The 23,601-nt window shown below is 37.0% G+C and overlaps 1 protein-coding gene across 3 annotated transcripts in view; it reads left to right on the forward strand.

Annotated features, from left to right (window-relative positions):
• SEMA5A (semaphorin 5A) overlaps nt 1-23,601 on the forward strand; it is a 314,290-nt gene that overhangs the window by 184,131 nt on the left and 106,558 nt on the right. For all 3 annotated transcript variants that reach the window (XM_064705520.1, XM_064705522.1, XM_064705521.1), the window contains 3 exons: nt 7,237-7,522; nt 10,717-10,852; nt 14,206-14,410. In XM_064705520.1, the coding sequence (XP_064561590.1) occupies nt 7,237-7,522; nt 10,717-10,852; nt 14,206-14,410 (627 nt within the window). The remainder of the gene's footprint in view (nt 1-7,236; nt 7,523-10,716; nt 10,853-14,205; nt 14,411-23,601) is intronic.

The following is a 23,601-nucleotide window of genomic DNA, read 5'->3' on the forward strand; positions in this document are numbered from 1 at the left end:
CCTACCATTTATTAAAAACACGAGGAGGTTACTGAGGACAGAGCTTGGTCTTTTGTATCTCATCCAGCCTGCTTATGTCAGGTGCCACTCAGAGAGGCTGAATGAGGAAGGAGGATGCTGCAAGCAGATCATCTGTTCCCAGCTGCAGAGAGGCACAAACAGGAGCGTGGCCCTCATTAATGCACACAGCTGTGATGCACAGTGACCCAGAGAGAATGAAGGAACTTAGGACTGAAATGCATCTCAGTCAGGGGAAGGTGGAAAATTTCAAATTTCAGGGAACATGAACACATGAAAACCAGCATTTGTCAAAGAAAGGAGGGGACTGAAAGGTTATCTGAATATGAGGAATAATGTCTTTACTGTGCGAGTAACTGTGCACTGGAACACATGACCCAGAGAGGTTGTGGAGTTTCATTCACTGGGGATATTCAAGAACAGCCCAGACAGAATCCTGACCAATGTACTTTAGGATGACCTGACTTGAGCAGGGAGGCTGAGTGAGATGACCCTTCTAACCTGACTCATTCTCTGATTCTGTGTGATTCTGTGACAGAAATATTGGAGATAGAGATGGAATTTCAACAGCAGACATATCAAGCCTTAAGGTGAAAGGGGAAGAGGATCATTATGAAATTGGTTTCCTTTTTAATATGAGAAGAAAAAAGGAAAAAAAAAGAAAAAGGAAAAGAGCAGGTTGGAATGGGTTGATGCTGTCTGTATTCCAGGCACTCACCAACAAAGACTCTCTGTCACTCCCCTCCACAACTGGATGGGGGAGAGAAAATATAACAGAGCGTTCATGAGTTAAGGATGGGAAGCAATCACTCACCAAATATCATCATGAACTAAACAGGCTCAAATTAGAGATACGAATTGAATTTATTGCTAACAAAATCAGATTAGGATAATGAAGAGTAAAAGAAAACCTTAAAACCTCCACCTTCCCCACCATGCCTCCCTCCTTCCCAGCTCTACCTCCTACCCCAGTGGCACAGGGAGACAGGGAATGGGGGTTATGGCCAGTTCATCACCCATGGCTTCTCTCTTTGCTCAGGTAGAGGGGTCATTTCCCTGCTGCACCGTGTCTCCCATGGGAGACAGTTCTCCGTGAACTTCCCCAGTGTGAGTCCACCCCACAAACAGCAGTCCTCTCCAAACTGCTGAAATTTTGGTCACTCTTCCACAGGGTGTGGTCTTTGAAGGACAGGCTGCTCCAGCATGGGTTCCTCTTTCCATGGGCCTTCCATGGGGTCACAGCCTCCTCTCAGGTATCCACCTGCTCCAGCATGGGCCTCCTCCACAGGCTGCAGGTGGATTTCTGCATCCCCATGGAACTCCATGGGCTGCAGGGGCACAGCTGCTTCACCACGGTCTTCACTTCCAGCTGGAGGGGAATCTCAGCTCTGGCGCCTGGAGCACCTCCTGCCCCTGCCTCTCCACTGACCTTGGTGTCCACAGGGCTGCTTCTCTCACATTCTTTGACTCCTCTCTTCTGTGGCCACAACTACAACTGCACAATAACTCTTCTTCCTTCTTAAATCTGTAATCACAGAGGCGTTACCACCATTTCTAATTGGCCCAGCCTTGGCCAGTGGCATGTCCATCTGTTGGAGCTGCCAGGGATTGGCAGAGCTGGATGTGGGGAAAGCTGCCAGCTTCTCATGGAAGCCACCCCTGTAGCCCCCTCACCAAAGCTTGGCCATGCAAGCCAAATGAACAAGTCTGCAGGGAAAGTAATTTACTTCTCTCCTTCCCTGCAAAACTAGAACAGAGAAAAGAAAAAAAAAATTGGCAGTGAAAAGATTTGGAGAGACATGGGTAAGCTGTCATAATTGGGTTTTCTTTCCATACCAAGACAGCTGGTTGGCAAAATCTCCTTAAAGAACACTAGATTCCTCTGTGTCTGGAATTCTGGATTCAATTTTAAATAACTATCCAAACTTCCGGATCTTTTGATAGATCCCCATACTCCAAAGCTGTAGAGATTTTGAATGAATTAATGAAACCCCTATGTATTTTTCTCACTTACCCCCCTGCCCTTGCATACACGGCTTTGCAAGGTGTCTGTCTACTGAATATAGGTAACAAAATCCACTAAAACTCCAGGTGTGACTTTCGAGGACTTCAGTATTAGGTTAGAGTACAGAATGGCGGCTGTGACTAAGTTTGCCACTGGCAAATTTACATCAGCAAAATGATATAATAAATTGCAAAGTATTATGTGATGTAAGAACACTTTACCTTGAAAATGAAGGAGATTTATTTAAAATAAACAACAGGAAATAAAACAAGGAATTTTGTAATACCATATTTGAAAACAATTTTTCAGAAAAGAAATAATTGCATTTCAGAATTTATTAGAGTACATCAGTAAAAAAAGTAATAAGTGAGCATCCACTTTTATGATTATGCTGAATTATATTATAAAATCTATCAGCAATATAAGAGAAGATTGGAAAAAAATGTCTGGGATACCCAGTTTTAGTGTATTTTGCTGTCCTTGCTCTTCCATACCTATAAAATTTTCAATTTAGCAAAAGGAAAAGAATGTAAAAGAAATCATGGAGAGCTAAGGCGTTGCAAAGGAAATAGTCCAAATAGCTTGGTAGCCAGCTACTCTATGGCAGGTTGGCATTTTTAGCACGCATCATAGATAATTGTGAAACAGAGGAAAAATAGCTATTAATAAACCATTCCCAGCAGTTTCATACAGAACTTAACATTTTACAGTTCAGCTCCTGAGGATGGATATAGCTGTGATGACCACAAGTTATGTATTACTTTTGAGACATATAATGGTGTAGGAAAATTTTACTCTGTCAATAAAATTTGTCCCTAAACCTTCATGAGCAGTGATGCCTTGATCAGCCTAATGGAAGGTCTGTACTTTTTTTCCCAACAGCTGCAAAGGGCCACAACTAAATGAATATACTTAATGAATATCCAGAGATGGCAGAATGCAACTGCTACTGGACTTTTTTGATTATGTTAATAAGATGAAAGGAAATAATAAAGACTGGCACATCTGAAGCTTAAATTCTTTCCATTGCTTTAAGTGTCCCTTTTGAAGAGCTTTTCTAGCTGAAATGTGAAGTTTATTCAAAAATCCTCAAATGCATCTTTCTAGAGTTTAATGCTATTAAGCATTTGGCTGAATACAATTATTTGGAAGAAATGGATCTTTAGAGATCAACAGTATGTTGTGGTTCATTGATCTAGTGAGGTCAGTGAACAAATTCCAGAGAGATGTCATTCAACATTAGAGCAGTATGTAGACTCCTAAGATTTTGAGTATATTATGTATTCATATGTCTTTGTGTGTGTGTCTTATATGGTGTGCATATATACATATATAATATGATCTGTGTCTAAATCAGAAAAAAAAAATATTTTAGCTTTCTTTTAACATTTCTGGGGTTAATTTCACTTTGGATTGGGTCTTCAAATGCCTTGCACTTCAGATGTGAGTGGTCACATCTCGCAGGGACAGTCAGTGGAAGTCACAGCTCTTACTTGCTTAGAGTAGGCTTTGGACCTTTAAATCCTTAAGGTTAATTGCTGTTACCTCCTTAAGGAAAGTTAGATCATTTCCTGTCATTTGGTTAACTCTGGAAGCAGTAGCATCCACTGACTATATAAATTAAGCCATGTTAGATTGCTTCAGAAGTGAAGTTATATGGATTGAAGAGCAGAAGTGTACTTTCTTGCTTTAAGTTCAGACAACAAGAAGAGGCCAAGACTACCTCAGATGCTCTCAAGGGGCTCTTTTAATGCTCCTATTTCCCATTTCTATCCACAGAAAAATTCCTGTACAGTTCCTCTTATCCTTTTACCCCTCAGACTATATCCACACCACTAAATAAAAAAGGCCAAGGAAATAAGCTTATGCATGACACCTTTGGCAGGTGGAAAGGGTGAATAATCTAAAGAGAATCATTGTGTCTTCCTGTTAAGTGCTTTCACATTAATAACAGAGACTGTGTTCCCCAGAAAATGTAGGTTTGTCTCAAACCTTCAGAAATGCAATCACATTATTTCTGATTGAAGCACTATCTTGGCTTCATATAGTTGAGTTGTGTTTTCTGCAGCAACTCAGAAGAGTCTGTGAGGAAGCATCCTTGTTGGGCAGTGCTCACACTGCTTTATGAAGGAAATGGTAGAAATTCCCAGGATTTGTGCTGAGTGAGCAAACTTCAGAAATAGCAGAGTAGTGTGTTTGCACAGGGGCAGCACTAACTAGCCACCCAGTGCCTCTGGTGCTTGGGCTTGTGCTCTGTGTAGCACTGTGATGTACACTGGAGCTATGTTTTGGGTCACATTGACAGTCATTTTCTTGCTTTCCTGATTACACTGGTTCCATTTAATTTGGGAAAGTCTAGTCAGCCTGACATGTCCATAAATTGAGTATATAAAAAACCCTCTAGAGGTCGTATACAATATTTGTGACATTATTACAGGTTGGCATTCTCGTACTAGCTGTATCGTGCCACACACCAGAATCCTTGCACTTGTTATGGTGATCTGATAAATCAGAAATGAGATGTGTTTGCCCTTCCAAGAGCTATTTGCAAAGTCAGCATGAAACAAGAGATTCACTTCATTTGCTGCATTAAAAACTTACATGGTAAAGCTTCCATGTCAACAAATAGCAGTTCACAGCACAATAGCTGGACTCATAAGAACTGATTTTTCCTAGCTGAGATGTACTTTTTCCTTTGAAGTTTTGAGGTGACCCAGTTCGTTTTTCCCAAAGAGAGAATGAAATAAACAAAGTCTGACATGATAATCTTTCCGTATCCACTGAATTCCCTAAGGTAACTCTGAGATTATTGCATTTAATGCAAATGAAAGAAGTTTTCACAAGTTTCAACAGCAGGTCACAATTTCATTGGTTCATAATCAATAAAGTATAGGTGTTTGCAGTTGTATATATTGTTTCTCAGTTTTGAAACCATGAAATATGAGTACTAGGTATTTTTTATGCATCTATTATGGTTATCAATGCAACTTTAAAATACTGTCTTTTGAAAGGTTGACATGGATATTCAAGAGCCCTAAATACATTCTGAATGCATTTATATTATTTTTACTCCTATAGTTTGTGAAGTTTGTTTTATTTTTGCAATTCATCATTCCTGATGCTGGATGATTCCAATAGTGGTTTTTTTAACTCTTCAGTGAGATTCTGTCATGCCAATGTAAATATCACTGGGCCTCCAGTGAGACATATCTTCAGGTCTGATGGCAAGGAAGGACCTCCTTTTTTTAATGTTTGTGCAAAATATTTTTTGTGGGTGGATCTAATTGATTTTGAGTATTTGCACAGTACGTTTTTGAAGCTTTGGAGGACTTTGAAGCAAAATCCCTATTGTAATGAAAGTTTTACGCAGATGCAGAATGAAGATTTAAGGTTGTAGTAGGATTAACATTACTAAGAGTTTAGTTCCTTGTATATTGCCAGTGCAATTTTATTTCTTAGCATATATAAGTCCTGTCCAACTATTTTGCCTTTTTCATTCCTTTTTTTTAAAGAAACAAATGCACTGATAGTATGCAACTTAGGAAAGCTCAAGACACCAACATGTTCTTAAAATTGTTGGGTTGTGATCTGCCAGCAAAATACCTGTGCAGCTCTGAATGTGGAAAAATTGTGGTATGTTCCAGACTGCTCTCAAGGAAGCACTTCATAAAATAGAGGGTGAAAGTTACTGGGAGGGGTGAGAGCACTATTGGATCTGCTCAGCTTCATACATCTGAGGCAGCTCATAATCACTGCTGCCAAAAACCTGCCCTGGGAACTCTCAGCACAGCAGATAGAGATGGAAGCAGCACAAGAGGCCACATTAGCTGGGATCTGGTCTCTCTTTGAAAAAGAGTTTTCTGACAGTTTGGACTGCTGTGAGGCAGTGCCAGCTAGCTTGCCTTTCTAGTGCCCCTCCAAGGTTCTGATAGGTTTGAGATATTCCTGTAAAATGCTTACATCAAATTACAGCAGCCTTTTTCTGTACAATAGTGCTGTCAAAAAATGTTAATCTATTAATTTTATTTGAAGTACTTCCTCACAACAGATGTTTCTAGAGCAATTTTTAAATTTGCTTTTTCCACTTCAGAATAAAATTTGGAAATGAGAAACAGAAGTTTTCTTGTTTTTCAGAGATATCAGTGTTCTAAAATGGTTCCTTGCACAAGTGGGGCTCTTCTTCACAAATCTATGTATCAAATTTATCTTCCCTTTAACAACTTGTCAAATTGTCAGCCTCTTCTAAGGTCATGGACTTTCCTCAGTTCTAGTAATCCTTACAGGAAATGGACCACATGTTTATTGTCTTTGGTATCCCACTGTTCCTTTTTTCTTTCCTTTCAAGAAGTATTGCCATCTGTTGTTTTACAGATTTTTTTTACATATTCTCTAATTTCTCCTTAATCACCATCGGGTTTTTGATTGGTTTTTTTGATTAGTTTTCAATAATTTTTTTAATAAGAAAAAAGAAATCTGTAATGCTCACAAAAGCATTAAGCCAGATAGGGTTGAAATGCAGTTATCTTACCATCAAATATTCTTGTGTAGCTCTCTTTTCTCTTAATTACAGCCCCTGAGCACATTTTTACTCACCATCAATTACCACCTGTTATCCTGCTCATCTGGAGTAATGGCATGGTGACAAAGCAGAAACAGAGTTAAAAGATAAAGCAATTACATTGTAAGAATTCACCGTGTCCTTATGTGAAGAATGAAACCTCCAAGACACTTTTGATGGTGGAATACAGTGAGCTGAGCACAGTCTTGTTCTATAAACACCTAGAGCAAAACCTGTCAGGCCACATGCCGTGGTTTGACCCCAGATGGCAGCTCAGCTGGTTTTTGTGCTGGTGGGGTGGTGTGAGAAGGAAAAGGCCTTGGGTCTGTGTAAGTGCTGCTCAGCAATAACAAAAACATCCCTGAATTACCAGCATTGTTTCCAGCATAAATCCGAAACACAGTGGCATGCTTGCTACTGTGAAAAGAATTAAAAAATTTACCCAGCCAACCCCAGCACATCATGATCATGTATCTCATAATTCCAGCTGGACATGAGCTGGTCAATTCAGATGTTGTGGTGCCACATCCCTAAAGGATATTAAAAAGTGTGTTTGTCTAAATATAATGCTTGAAGATAAATCCAACTTCCACGTTATTATGAGTGCATATATCACAAGAAGGCAATGAATGATCTTTCCTTCTGTTATTTTCAGAACCAAATTTTGTGTCATCTTATGATATTGGGAACTTTACGTATTTCTTCTTCCGGGAAAACGCGGTGGAACATGACTGTGGGAAAACAGTTTTCTCTCGTGCTGCTCGGGTGTGCAAAAATGATATTGGTGGCAAGTTTGTGCTGGAGGATACCTGGACTACCTTCATGAAAGCTCGTCTGAACTGCTCTCGCCCTGGAGAAATTCCATTTTACTACAATGAACTTCAGAGTACTTTCTTCCTGCCAGAACTGGACTTGATCTATGGCATTTTTACCACGAATGTGTAAGTAGACTGAATGATGTATTTTATTTTCTTGCTGTTTGTGATGCCAAAACCTAGAACTTCTGAGCTACTCTCTTCTGCATATGCCAAATAAACATCATAAATTTAAACTGTTGTTTTGTCCAATCCACTGTTTTCTGTGAATAAGTGTCAGTTCCAAATGTTTCCCACATGAATTGTTGAAAACACGAGAGAAGGAATAAATTCTTATTATTTCCTTAGTGCAGGGAGCCAGTTGTGTTTAAGACTATTCTGCTGTATTCTTCACTTATTGTTAGGAAGTAATTAACTTTTATTTTTATTATTGTAATATGCAAATGATTATGTATTTATGAAATAAATAATTTATAATTGCAATGGGACACAATCATGAATTTGACATGATGGAATTTGGCCATGTCAGAGAGAACTCATCTTACCCAAAACAGCACAAGAGGTGCTCTTAGGTATTTTAATATAGTTCTAACATGTCCTTATGTGAATTTGAAGGCCAAACCAAGAATTTAACATAATTTTAAGTGAACCTGTTATATCAATAAGGTAAAATTAAGAAAAAAATGTACAATTTGGTCTTAGAAATCCAAATTTGTTAAATGTTAAAAAGTTGGATGAGATAGAAAAAAAGAGACATTTATCTCAGAAATGTCCTTTTTAAATTTAAACATGATGACTGGTTTCAAATGATGCTCAGTGAGAGCAGCCTCTGTGTTATGGCTGTGCAGCCCAATGTTCAGACCACTGGAATAATTTCTGATTTTGAGTTCTGATCCTCCAACCTTCTTCTACTGTCTTGATGTGTAAATCAGTTTTGTCTAGATTTTAAGAGGTCCTTGGGCACTTAAACCATTGGTAAGGCACCCCTGAACACAGGGGTGCCTACCTTTAATAAATATCCATTAACCAGTTGGAAGCATTCACAAATTAATGCCAGCAAATTATAATCCCTATGCATTCTAGTCAGTGAGCATGAATTTGAGCTCATTTAGGCATCTTCTAGACTGAGGCTCACCCCTGGGCTGGCAGCTCGGTTGTGAGCAAGACTAGTGATGAGATGGTTGCACCAGGCTGTGGCATTCCTAACTCATTACATTGGATGATGAGCTCAGCCTGTTTCTGCAATGGAATAATGTAGGGAATCTAAACACTGTTATGTAAAGAGAAGAGCAGAGACTTACTGGGGATAAGAAAATTTGCTGTTGTTTCAATCGGTACTTTTGATCTTGTTGTTGTTGTTTTCCTAATTAGTTGATATACTAAATGACAGGTATTTGTCAGGTGGCATCCACATACTCTCTTCAGCTAGATCTTTCTTGAGAAGTCAAAGTAGCCTGGGCATGTTCCTCCCATGAAAAGTCTTAGCAGAGGAATTTTGCTCTAGAAAATCCATGGGGCTTTGGCCATGGAAGAGGAATGATGTTACTCATGCTTCCTGGCTCTCCTGAAAATGGGCTTGCTATTGTTAAAACTACCTTTGCCACATGAAAGTAGACAGCATTTTAAACCTTTTCTCTACTTTCTTCTTCCCCTGTGGCCCAATGTTCTGACTGTCCAAGAGAGATGAACTGTCCAAAGAGGAACCAATTATTTATAAAGGTTTGAGGGTACAGTTTTTCAGTTGCTCTGTTTAAATGCCTGCCATCAAATGTTGTAACTAAATTTTTAGGTATTTTTGAAATATTTTAGAGCTGAGATTACTTCCCCATGGTGACTCCTGTTCACAGATAGTTTGTGGAACTCCACCTTTCTGGCCTGCAAGTGACCATGGAGAAACACAAGGGTTTCCTATGATAGGGAACAACACATTCCTTTCTGTTCATGAAACAGCATCAGATATAACTTAATGGCATTCATAATTCTTCAGTCTCAATATCTTCATAATTAATTTATTTTACCTTAATGCTTTTTTAGTATACTTCAATATACTTGTGGAGGGAAATATGGAAACATTTCTCTGACAGCCAAACATGCACTTTTTATATGTCATTGACTATCAAGTCCACTATAGCCACTGCTTCATAAAAAGCTGATTTTGTTTCTTTCAGACTATCCAAAAAATCTATAAACATGAGTCTCATGTCCTCATAGAACTTCATGAAATTCAAGAAAATATTGGTACAGTTAATAATATTAGTGAGATGCATTTAGTGATATAAGCAGGCATTTATCAGCTCCAATGATGATTGATTCTGCAGAAATTGTAAGCATGGAACTTCAAGTTTTGGGCTTCCTTTTGGCCTCCTTTGAAATAAGAGAGACAAGCATAAGACAACAAATTGCTCTTTTGTCCTGATATTTAATCTGTATATCCTAACTCTTTTTTCAGTTGGAGTTTTTTTCCCATCATTATGGAGTTTCTATAGTAGGTTTTCTTAATCTGTGTGTAAAAAAAATCAGAGAAGAATAGAGAAGAATGCTGTGGGGATCAGTTGCCAGCAGTTTTAGCTGCAACAGGAAATCTGTGCAATTGACACCTTCATTATCTATTCCATTATCTCAAAATGAGGAAAAGAATAATGCAGCTTTCCATATTAGGAGCTTTCATAGCTTTCAGATTATATTCTTTGCACTATGCAGAATTACTTTATTGTCTTGTACATCACATTTTCAAGGCAAACCCAGGAAATTGTGTGTTTTGTCCAGCTGCCATATATTGATGTTTATTTTTTTAACATGATATCTTGTAAGAGTCCAAGTTGTTTTCTCTTGATGGGTTTCTGCAACTTGCATTCTTATTGCTGTACAACATCTCTTGGAAGACAGGATTGTTTGTGGACGTGTCCTGTCCAGACATTCCATAGGATCTAGAGACATACCACAGATTGAAAAACCTTACTTATGTTATGTAGTCATTTGTTGTATGGAAGAAACTTCATTGGACCCTGAGAATAATATCATCCTGAACTTTGTACCTAGAAAAGAGGTGTCTCATGGTATTAGAACAGCAGCACAAAGTAGGAAGTTCTGAGCTTTTCCCCACACCAGCTTCTTGGTAAGGCTGACAAATATTCTAAATGCAATGACTATGCTAAATCAGCTCATCGTTTATCATTATCTTGAGATATCATCTCCTGGCTGATCATGTCTGCTTCATTAATTACTTGAAGGATTGAAGAGTTATTGCCTTTTTATTTATTTTTCAGCAATTTGACTTCTTAGCGTTATTGCATAGGTTAATGTATTTATTTCTTTTGCAGGAACAGCATAGCAGCCTCAGCAGTGTGTGTTTTCAATCTGAGTGCCATAACTCAGGCCTTTAATGGACCTTTCAAATACCAGGAGAACTCTCGCTCTGCTTGGCTTCCATATCCCAATCCTAACCCTAATTTTCAGGTATGGGTATGTGGGAGAAGGAAAATATTTTATGTGAGCTTTCCTCACAGTACTGTATGGTTCATAAATTATAAATCCAGTTTTTCACTCTATTTTAGCCTAAGACCTTAAAAAAGCCTAAATTTAGAAAAGTGCTTAGGAGAGTCTCTTATTTCAATGTATTTAATTTTAATTTTATCCTTTCACAAAAATATTTGGGTTGAAAAACAGATGTACTTTGAAGGGTTGGAGAAAAAAAAGGCTTAACTTCAATCTTCTGTCAAAATAAAACACTCTGGTTGTCTGTCAAGGTGACATTAACTCCTGTCTGAAGTATGATCAAGCTGCTAATCTCTTTTTCATTGTATTTGTGCTATTAGGACTTAAAAAATTGAACAGTGTCTGGCAGAAAAAAGAAAGTGAGAGTGAGGCGGTAAAGGAGGAGTGGTCAGAATTTTATATATTTTTATGTGAAAGGTGGTTCACACTCCCTGAAGAGTGAGATTAAAAGAATTTGTGATATGTTCTTCCCCTCATTTGAAGTTGTTTGCCTCAGAGAGTGTAATAATGGGCAGCTGTCTGATAGTGTAAAACCAGTTAGTCCAAGGTGGGTCATTTAGAGGAATTCTGCAAAAAGAAAGGGGTATTTCAGTAAGCACACATGCATTGTTTTCATCTTTTTCATAGTCACTATTACTACCAGGACAATTTTTAATGAGTGTGCTTCTTGCAGGGGGTATGGAAGGAAAAGCAGCATTAATGTCGTGATTAACAACAATAGCTTTTCATCAAGGTATTTAAGTGTAGTCACCTCTATCCACTTCTCACCCTCACTTAATCTCAATGCAATTACACAAGTTCACTTCTGCTCCTGGGAGAGCCTTCCCTAGCTTGTAAGAGTCATAAGATCTTTGCTAGCATGAGAAAGAATCACCCATTGGGGATGGTAGGTAGTTTTAATTACTTCCTGATCTATGCAAATTAAGGAAAATAAGGCAGAGCTTACAGGCTAGAGCCATGTTACTTTTCCCAAGTAGTATGTTTGTCATGAGCCAAGACTAAGTATGCCAGAAGCCTGCACAAGCAGGCTATATTATATAATATATATATTATATAATTATATATATAATATATATAGTATATAAGCTGCTTTTCACCTGCTGTAGAAATACTTGTATTGTCAAAATAGTGATAGAAAGAGGGTCCAAGAGAGGCTAAATTTTTGAAGGAGAAAGCCTGAAAAAATGCTTGTATGTAAAAATCCTATCACCTTTTTTACTAGCTTAGCACATCCAATAAAACTTATTAAACTCTCCTTACAAACTTTGCATTAATGTGGTGTTAATTGTGAGAGTGGCCCAAACTGAATGGTACTTACAAAGAAAGATGACAGCCTGATGGCTGTGTAAAAACAGTTTAGGTCTCTGCTGTGCTCTTAGTGCCCGTCTCAAAGTCCCAGTCAAGACAGGTGTTGAAATTTATTTCTTAGATGGCCTGGCTGATTTTAATGCAGCTGGTACTTCATCCAATTTACAAGAACAGTGACAACAGTTGTATCATATCTCACTGAGCCACAAACAGCTTTGAAGGCAGAGCTAGTGTTAAAAGCTGTAATGTGGCCCTTTACAGCACAATATTGAAGGCAATTGATGTCAACTGATCTCTAGGTATCTCTAATGTCCAACTTCTCTTCTTTTGCTGATGCTGCTTTTTATTCCCTTGAATAACTTTCTGCTACATTTCTGGCTCCATAACTGCAGCAGTGATGCATACTAGAAGCTGGTTTAATGCTTAGAGATTTAACCATTTTTTGTGACTTGACTTTGTGACTTTAGAGTACACATCTCACATGGATGAGATATATTCATTGAATGAGTCATTGGTTTCCTTTTGAGAAAGGACTTTTATTTGTTAGAGTAGTTATGATAAAGGATCAGAAGTTCTGTTTAGTCCCAGAAGTTCTGTATAGTCCCAGAAGCAGATTTATCCTCTGAGTATTCACCTACTCAGTAGCAACAGAGAGAAGTCTGCAATTTGAAGGAAGACTACTGCTATGTAGATATAGCAATATCAGACATTACATTTCCAATGCTGGTTTTAATTAATTAATTGTTTTCCATTTTAGAATACTATTGGAGTCCCAATTTTGAGGAGCATTACTTTCTTCAGAGATCATTGCTTTTCTCTTTAGACAAGGCAATGTCATATTGTAAGGCCAAGGACCATTTGCATTTTATGTACTCCGGCTATTCGGCTGGAATTTTTCCTGCTTGATAGGTCCAGAGAACTTCTTTGGTGTGGTTTATTCTTTTCACTGGTCTGACATACAAAGCAAGTAACTGTTTCCTGCCGTTTGCTAATTTATCATTCTTCGTCATCTGATCTCCCATTATGAAATAATTTGTTTGACTTTTTTTAACATTTATGGATTTGGAACTATCACTCAATTTTGGATTGAAAATATAGTAATAATAAAAAAAAACCTGGCATGGTTTTGCTCACGCTATAATTCATGGCATAGTTTATGACATAGTAAAGCAGAATGAAAATGGTGACTTAGTTATGCCTTTCATTTCACCCAAATATTTGATGTGTTGTGAAGTAGTGCTTTCCTTCTGTGATGCATTTATGCCTGAGTAAACATGTAAATGTTTATACATTCCCATGCATTAAGAAGATTTCTCTTTTGTGTCCTCAGTTGAACACAAATATGTTATAATTAACTCCCAGTTATTTTGCTTTGTTTATTTGTGTTTGAAACTTGTCCATGCAGCTTGTGGAATTTTTCCTGTAAGAAAAGAGCACAGTTTTCATATTTAAAATACGGTCAATTTTAAAGAAAAAAAGTCTTTGCTGTGGATAATATTTATATAGACCTCTACACTGTCCATTTTTGCTACTTAAGATGGAGTCCTAAGAAGCTTCTAGAACTACATGTTGTACTGTCACCTGGGATTCCTGTCAGCCCCTGGCTGTGGTAGGGCATGGAGTTTCCTTTGAAAATTTGTTATGTCATTAGCACTGAGGTCTGTGAAAATTATAAAGAAAACTAGTCAGAAAATAATTTTTTTTTGAATGGTAATTTTTCTCTTTCCTGCCCTTTGAAAATAGAATATAGCAAAATATTTCCATAATCCACTTGTGCTGGTCAGTCTGGTGCTCTTCCATATGGTTTAGAATTAGGGAGCCTCCATAGTATTGCCTCAGGAAAACTGAGCTCCCTGAGTCCTTGGACAGTCTGGTTAGCACCAAAATGGGACCTGAAAGTCAAATTATGAAATATGCTCTTGCTTTTATTTTCTTGTGCTGTAAATCAGAGGGTAAATATTGTTATTGTTGGCTCATAGAGTCATGCTACGTTTCTGTCTTTACAGTGTGGCACCATGGACCAGGGTTTGTATGTAAATCTGACTGAGAGAAATCTTCAAGATGCACAAAAATTCTTCTTAATGCATGAAGTTGTTCAACCAGTTATTCCAATTCCTTACTTCATGGAAGACAACAGCCGATTTTCCCATGTGGTTGTGGATGTTGTGCAGGGCAAGGACATGCTTTTCCATATCATCTATCTCGCCACAGGTATGAATCTTCCTTGCTGGGATAACTGCACAAGTTTACGAGGTCTTTGGGTTTTAATGTTCTGTTAATTACTTATGAAATACGTGTACAGCACCTTGAGCATCAGCTTTTCCTCTTTGACACAATCACCTTTCTTCTACCTTTTCTGAATAGATCAATTTAGCCACTACAATATCTTTTATGTTATTTTGTGAACTCCAATTCTGGTGTCTGTTTCCTATTCTCTTTGAAGCTGTGAAGCTTGTAAATCAAATCAAGCATTGGAAATTTTACAAATAGGACTTCCAAAGTTCCACCATCTTTTGTTCCATTTACTTAGTTAAAGGTACAAAGTTAAGCGCCCAAGACAAGATGGTTTAGGACTCTCTGATGAAGAAGTAACTTTGTAAATATCAAATACAACAACTTTCCATTTCATATAATTTTTAGGATATTTATTATGCAGTTTTATACCCTGCCTTATTGTTTGCCCATTTTTATGTGAGCTTAGCATGAAAAGAAAAACAACCCTCCACCTTGTATTGCCTTCATTAGAGCTAATGCCTTCTTGGTTCAAAATTTCAAGCTTCTTAAAAATAATGAGGGAGTTGGAGAACTTTTTTGCAGAACAAAGGCGTCCCCAGCTGAGACTGAAATACTAAATTGGACTAATAAGTTTAAAGCCTCAAGGCATAAAACTTAGGGTAGTTCTTAAGTACTTGGGCCTATGCACATTATTAGGGAATAGTTCATCAAAGCAATGGTTTTTTAATGTTCAGTTTGTCTCATTGTGCTCTTTGAAAGCTGGGCAGTAACAGAAAAGTTTTTGATAGGTTAAAATATGCTTGCATTTGCATTTGACTAGTTCTAGTCAAAACAGCTTTTTAGTTGGTAAATCAGAACATTTTAAGTGAAATCATGCCAATGCTAACTTATGTTTGTATTGTAGAAAACCTCCTGACCAAACCTGAATTACAGATACATGCACTGAATTGATTTTATATGAAGAGACTATCACTACATTGTGGGATATTTACATTATTTACAGTCTTGGAAGCACCAAGAATAATGACTTTTGTCATAATTCTGATTGTTTTTAAGTTTCAGTTTCCCTTGGTGTGTCACCATTTACATTTGAGTCAGCAAGTGAGGATCTAAAATTTTATGCTTCATTGTTCATTAATAAATTGTGTTCGGGAGTGATTCCGTGTTCTTTTTGTGCTGCTAAAAAATATGTACTGCTCCTATGCTCCTTGTGGTGTATGCTTGCCTTTCACTTTCATTCTTCTCTGTATGTCTGGTTTTGATCATTCATGGAAGCAGGCTACTTATCTTAGCTGGATCTTTAGTCTAAACTCTGCACATGCTTTCCTGTAAGTGGACAGTGTATGTTTTATAAGTGTGAGAAAGCATATGATAAAAGCCCCATTCTATTCTTACAGTTTTCTTGATGTAGTCAATTCTATTTCACATGTATTTCACTGAATCACAGTGATTTTGTTAACATTCCTTCTACCCCAATGGAGTGTAAGTGTTAAGACTTATTTTCTAAGAAGTACTAATACTCACTTTTGGTACAGAAAGTAATTGTACCTTCTTATTGTACTTTCTGCTGCCTCTAAGAATGTGCATTCAACTCTGATGTAAGTTCTGTCAGTATGCAATTTGCACTTAGCAGTGTAAAGCAGGATGGACCCATGCTGTGAGAGATGTACACCACATAACTTTTGTAGTTATAATTAATTCCAATGTTCTCTAAAAATTGTCTTTTAAAATTCACAAAGCTTCAGTGGAAAAGTAGGCATACAGATTAGATTTAATAAAAATTAATGTTCTGCTGTCTTTGTTGTTCAAAGCAAAAATCTCATTTTTTTAAACAGATGACCAATAGTTACGAGAACATTCTTTCTCTCACCTACCCACACCCTGTTTTTAGAATACAAATATTACAGGGGAGAATGACCCTGAAAGTATAAATGTATAATCAAATTTGATTAAACCTTCAATAGATGTAGTATTACTGATGTAGTTTTACTTTAGGAGAGACTGGGAGTAAGCAAACAAATGCATTAATCTGCTGAGTCAACAGTCTTCATTTCCTAAACCTTTGCCAAATCATCATTCTGCTAGGAGATTCTGGTGTGCTAGGGCTTAACAGCTACTGCTTATATAAAAAATATGCTTTGGTACTTTGGAGAAACATCTTAATCTTTCACTGTACTGAATTCTAACACAGAATGAAGGAATATATCAATTCCTGCACATTTTGTGCTGCTGGCTTTAGGCAAGAAGAAATCCCTGGAACAATTTTCCATGATTTAAAAAGGGCGATCAAGGAAAGCATGCATGGATGAACTAAAGCATTCATGATGTTCTGAGCTAAAAGACATCTATAACAATACATGAAATGTAGATCAAGCTATAGAAACACTAAATATCCTTAAAACTCTCTAAGTTTGAAAGGCCTCTTTCTTCATAAAAAATTCTAGTCCAATCAATATATCATAGTTTGTTTCCCTCCCTTTTGTCCCTTCTCCCCTGTCTTCATATTTCTTTCTTCCATTTTATTTCTTCCCTACACTATAAGTGCCTATGTGTCCCATGGTTAAAAATGTTGCTGTTAGGTTTTTTCAAAATAAGATGCTGCTGCAAGAGCAGGTAGCCCTTATTCAGATTACTTTTTCCAAATATATTTATTTACTCAAATGAGTAAGAAAATTATTAGATATAGTGTCTAGTTTGAGGGCATTATAAACATATAATAAACTTGAGAGTTCAGAAAAGGTATACTTGCGCTATCTGGTGAAAAACTTTAAATGCCATCCTTAAAAACTGCTTGGTGAAAAAAATCCCATTTTTCTGTTCTTCAATCCCACTGCACAGAAAATGTCCCCTCTGTATCCTGAGTAGAAGTGGTATATGCCCAGTGGTAGATCTCAGTTATTGGGATTTATAGTAGAGCATTGATGAAAGTGGGTTATGACTGATCTAAAGAGAGTATGAAACCTGAAGCAAGATTTATTGTTGGCTACATAGCATGTATCTAAAGAGTGAATTGTTCACTGAAGTGAGCTACAATTTTTATGCCATAAATCCAGGTTTTATCTGAGGCTTAAAGGTCACTGGAGGACATTACAACAGGTTTCCAAGGATTTCTAAAAATTTCAGGTAGCAATGCCGAGAATAATGACAAAAATAATTCTGATGGAAAAACATACAGCAATTATAATGAACAAGTAGAGAGGTTTCATGAAGAAATTTCAAAAGATTTTTTTGTAAAATGCAGGTAGAATATTCATACATTTGCCTTTAGAAGCATTGAAACAGATAGCAGATATCCACAAATGGAACAATTTTTTCTCATTAAGCCCTTAAACTGTAGATTATACAGAAACTAGTCCCAATCTAATAAAGAGATTTGGAATTTTGCTTGAAACTCAGTTTGGGAATGCCATCATAACAGTTTCTATTTCTTCTGTTTGTCTTGCTAGATGGGAGTAAACTGATGCAAAGTACTCCCTGATATAATTCCTCTGTGATTTTTGTTACAGTTTCATCTTGTAAATTTTCATTTGTAATCAGTACACTTCATTTTTTTCTAGGAAACAACCCAAGGTCTTAGCAAGAAAAAAAGTTGTGTGTTTCTTACTTAAAAGTCTCTGATGGAATATTGTCATTTTCCTGGCAGACTACAGCTTCTGATCAAAGTGTGCAGCTTTCGCAGTTCAATACACATGGTGTCAGAATATATGTAATATCTGTGCAGTTGCCATCCTGAAAGTTATAAGCAAAAATATGTGCTTGTATATGTTTCATACATGGTGAAGAGAGCAACAAAGCTTAAGTTGGCTGCTTTTTTTTCCAATTTGGTGCTATTCCTGACTGCATTATCTTAAGTGAATTGAGGTTCTTGGAAGTAATCTGTAGGTAATTTCTGTAGAAAGGAGATGCAGACATTTCATCTCAGTTAAGAACCACTTTCTTTGTCTAGAAATTACAATATGAATGCAATAACAATAAGGATCAAAGTAGTTGTTATTCGAGTCAGAAGTCAACTGTGAAAGTAATAGGTAGTCTATTTGCATGTATTTATCCTTTTTAGCTCAAGACCAGAAACAGTGGAATCAGAGTACAGATGGATAATGGGGTATATACACTGAGGCACACAGTTGTCACTTTTTTAAACTATTTTTCTTCTGTTGTTACAGAAAACGCAGTTGTTTTGTTTTTTATGCCTTTGCTTGACAAAGGTATAGTGCGCTTTTACAGAGTTGTAAAGAACCCTTGCAGTGGCTTTAAAACTATTTTCCTGTAAGCTGTTGCCTTCTGGCCTTATGCAATGCCATTTCAAGTACCTCGAAGGAAGGATACTCATCAGTTACTTTGATTGGGAAAGCTGGTGCATGTTGGAAGACACCAGTGCTGACAGCAATGTGATGATCTTGAACATTTCAAAAAGTCAAACAGGGAGCCATAAAATTAATAACCTTACTCTCTTCTGCTTTTGCAGTGACACCTATTTCTGATAAAGGAAAACCCTAGCTGAACTCACACTTTGTTTATATTGTTAATCTTTTCAGGAAAAAAAACTCTGCAAAGTTCTAAAAAAAGATGTAAAAGACTGTATTGTTTTGTCTTGGAAGAGTCTAATAATCACTCTGGGGTTTATCCTAGCTTTTCTAAGAAGGCTTGCTGTATATTTCTGCTAGCATATATTTTTTTATTTCCCATGTAGAATATTTCTAAAGGCAAAGAAGGATAATGCAAAACTGTGGGTTTTTTCTATGTAATTTAACAAAAGAAATGCTGACTTTTCCCTGTCTTATGTATTGTGTCATCCATACTGGGCTAAGTGGTTTTAAAATGGTACTAAATGAGAGTGGCTACATCTAAAATCAGGGCTACAGAGTTATAAATTATACTGTGGGGCTCCAGAGGATCAAACTGGGCATTTAAAATGTCCAGCAGTACTGATTTCCTTGGCTTTATCACTGTGTATAGAGATGAATCATTCTGCCAGATCCAGTTGGTGAGCTTTCTTAATAAATAGATGGCTCTAACTAGAGCTGGTTAAATTATTCATTGACAGCAATTTATATGTGAGAATTGCAGCCCTTTATTTGGTTCACAAATTACACAGCACTTATTTGTAGTCATTTTTTGTTATTATAATCAACCCATAAATAGGTCATGATTTTGATTAGTTTGTTGCTGCTATTTGCTCATAGAGTTTGTTCATATTTTAGTTATCAGGTTCATGAATTGTCTGCTGCAAGTAGACGGTGTTCTGTTTCCTCGAGGGACAAATTTAAGTAGGAGAAGCCCTTTTTTCTGTCCACAAATTATCATTATGTCTTTATAATTGCCCAGCTCTGTCAGATAAAGACTATAAATAAATGTCCAAAGAACATACATTGTGTGCACTTCTGTGCTGCCACTGGAAATCAGAATTGCTACAGGAAGAAGCTGCTGTCTGAAGAACAGCTGGCTCTGCTTGCATGGGAGTGAGATTAATGTGTGGGCCAGGGAGGGAAACAGATTGTAAAGAGCTGGAGACAAAGTCTCAACCTTCCATTAAAAAAGAACAGCTCCTCTTTGTCATAGTGATGCTGAGCTTTCAAATCCTGTTTGACTACTTTATAAACTTAGAATGGCCAAGTAGCCTTTCCGTCTTCCCTTTTTATTTTTTTTTTTTTTTGGAAATATCCCTTCTTCTGAAGAAGAAACTAGACTTGACAACCCCTATGTTCATTTATTACTAGGTAATCCTAATGCAGAAAATATGAAGCTGTGAGCAAGAGAGGTATCTTACAAGAGGCTCAGTGTTTTCCTGCTGTCTTCAAAGCTAAGATCTATTATGATCTACGCCTACCTTCAAAACTCTAATTTTGCCCCCATAGGTACACTGCCAGTCAACAGTCTTGGTCTTAATTTTGGAAACAGTGTTGAAATTAGCCTTATTTTGGGGTGAAATTTGATCTGTGTACCAACTGTGTAGCCCTTCTGTGAGTACACAGTACTCAGGACACTTCCTGAGAGATGTGGTAAAGAAGCTTTCCCTTTGAAGGGATTGGACTTTGTCACATGTTGCTGAATCTTCTTTAGGATATCCTGCAGGGCCTTTTACTTTAAAAAAACCCTTTTTTTTAAGGTGGACATGCATAGGAGTGACTCAATAAACCCATGCCAACCAAAGAAGAAAGTGAAATAGTTAGATCATGAGTAGAAAGAAAAGTTTGAACCGTACATGAAACTCAGCTTCGACTCTAAAAATCCCAAAGTTGGATCACAAGTATTTGTCCATGATACATTTTAAAATATGTAAAGCAGGATTTAGTGTCAGCTGTCAGGAAAAGAGTCATTAAATGGGATATTCTGCTGAGCTCCTGGTTTTGTTGATGTTTACAAGCTTCTTCATTCTGCATAATTTTTCCTGGTAAACCTTAATAAATCCAGAGATTTACAAGTAAGCATTTACAAGCAGTCCCACTAATAATCACTGGGATTTTTTCCCCCTTGCTCTGGTCATTGGACATGGCAAATCTTAACAAGCTAAAGAATTTCTCAATAAAAGATATGCCTTACTTACTTTGTTATGTGTCTTGTAAGTCATCAAAATGTGAAGATGCTGGATTATATTATTTTGTGTTATTTGTGTGAAGAATCCTGTAATCTGCAGGTTATATCACAAAAGATGGATTATGTTCCGTGCATTTTACTTTAATCAAGTCACCGTGTAAGAGTCATAATATTCGGAGCAAAGAACTACTTGTTTACAGATTAATGCTTCTAATATTTAGGGATTTTTAATTTTTATTTCTTGTCCCATAAACCTTGGAAATTTGGTTCTATGGCTGCATACCTTTAGGAGGAATAGCGATGACTGCAACCAGAATAGTGGTTACATCACTTGCCTAGGAAATACACGAAGATTTTCAACCAACAAGCTCTGTGAGACTTTCTGGTTATTGCCAGATATCCTGGCTCCTAGACCATTATATAAAGAATATAATGTAATGTGATTATATGTGTTATATACCATTGCTATGTATTGTGGTTATGGCTACTTTAATGTAGTAGGGAGAGTAATGAGATGAACAACTTCTGGTGAGAGGTTCTAAGACTTTTCTCTAATTCCAGCTTTGTTTCTGTTTCTTGTCCATTTAATTTCTTACTTAGTACTATTAGAAAACAAAATCAGCATCATTCTTTCCTCCTCTGTTTCTCAGCAAAAGCTGTGTTTTACACTGAAATTACTGCTGAGGTTCTATATGGATGTTTGTACTGGATTTGACTCACCTAGGGACTGAGGCACAGGGGCATGTGCTATGCAAACTACAAATGAGTTTGAGTAGAGGACAGTTCCTGGAACTTTCTCTTCAGTCAAGTTGGTGATGCTTCTGGATCTGCACAGTAGTCAGTTGTCTTTCTGACACTTCCAATTAAAATAACCATATATGGCTTGATTAAGAAATCAGGCAAGGTATGTTGTGGGTTATTATCTGACAAATAGTTTTCTCCACTTTTGCATCTAAATGCTTCTTTGATCTGGGCACTGAAAAATTTATTCAGTAGGAAAGCACTATCATATTCATAGCATGTGTTGGGTCCTACAAGGTATTTATTGTTTTGGTGGTACAAAGTAAGGCAATAAAAAATAATAGGAGTGGTAAGCACTCCCTGTCCATTCAGATCCAATCAGAGTTTATATATCTCAACTTTGGAAGACTGGCAGGGATCCAGCGCTTCTATTGAATAGTATTTTTTTCCTTTGAGCACAGTGTGGCCTTCTTCACTGCTGCTCTGTGTCAGATATCAAGCCTTAAATCCCACAAACCACTTCATCTTGTGATTAATATCTATATTTATTACCTACTCTACTACTTTGGTTAGAGGTTATACAACTCTTGAGACGTCCTCATCTCCATTATCTGAGAAGCCCAGTCCTAGACATTGATTAAACATTTTAGAGGATCTCTTCAAAATTTGAAGTTTTCTTTTCATGAGAATTTTATGGGAAGTTAATATAGACTTCTTTGTTTGTTTTGTAGTCAATTTCAGCAACCAGTAACAACCTTATAGTTTTATTTCTTTGTCTTTTTAGAATCCAGGATATTGAAATTGCATGTCTCTTGACAAATGTAATGTTTCCTATTTAGAACCATAAGAACTCTTGTGTCTTCTTTGCCTCAGGGCTTCATGTTTTGTGTGTATGTGTGTCATTTTTAGTGCAGTAAAAGCTAGATTTTGCCAAAACAAAAAAAGGGACTGTAATTTCAGTATATTTCCAAATGGGCATTCTCTGGGATAGATGTTATTCACATCTAGCTCTTGATATTGGATCTGTTTAGTTATCATCTAACTGTATGTAGGGAGTAAAATTTCGGAAATAAAAGAGTATTGTTAGTCACAGTCCTCTCAGCTAGTTGTATCTGAACTGCTGCCTAGCTTGTCCGAGTTTGTCTGGAAGTACAAACTAGGTAACTCACTGTCTACTAAGTACAACCTTAAGTACAGCCCTAAGCAGCCCTTTCATAATCATTTCTTCTGATAGTGTTGTTTTGAAAGAAGAATTCATGTCCAAGACACAAAACATTTGAGGCTTCCGAAGACATCTGATGGGAATCTTGGTACTGGTAGTCTCATAGCACATTCTCACAGGTCAGTGTGCTTATTGGCAGCATCTGTTTGATTCAGATGTAGTAATAAATGTACAAGCAACACCGATAAATGTGTGAACTTTGTTTTGTCCGTAGATTTGGTGCCTCAAAATGGTCTTGGTATTCTATGTAATGTTGAATTTGACATTGTTGAAATCCATTCCTTTTCTAAGCTGGAAGAATGTGTCTTTTTATATGCCAAGTTATTTTAGTGTGATGCAGGACAAAAAAAAAGTTTTACTGGCCTTCTTTGAGGATGCTTACATCATTTTTCATGATTCTTGTATTTATTTTTATTGCTGAGTGCTTTTTTAGACAGAACTTGAGTAATTTAAATAAGAATTCAAAATGAGAATATTGTTTGGTAAAATCAAGAAATGTTGGCTCGATGTTGTTACAAATCACGCCTTGATCTACATAGACTACTTGACATTTCCTGACATCTCCCCAGGGAAAAAAAGAAAAAGAATGTGAGGTACTAGAGCCAAGCTTGGAATTCTTGTCCATCATCTCTTTGCCAAGTCCTGAGAAACAGCTTTTTTCCCCCCAACT

Source organism: Zonotrichia leucophrys, chromosome 2 (genome assembly GCF_028769735.1).
Source record: "Zonotrichia leucophrys gambelii isolate GWCS_2022_RI chromosome 2, RI_Zleu_2.0, whole genome shotgun sequence".
Classification (NCBI taxonomy): domain Eukaryota; kingdom Metazoa; phylum Chordata; class Aves; order Passeriformes; family Passerellidae; genus Zonotrichia; species Zonotrichia leucophrys.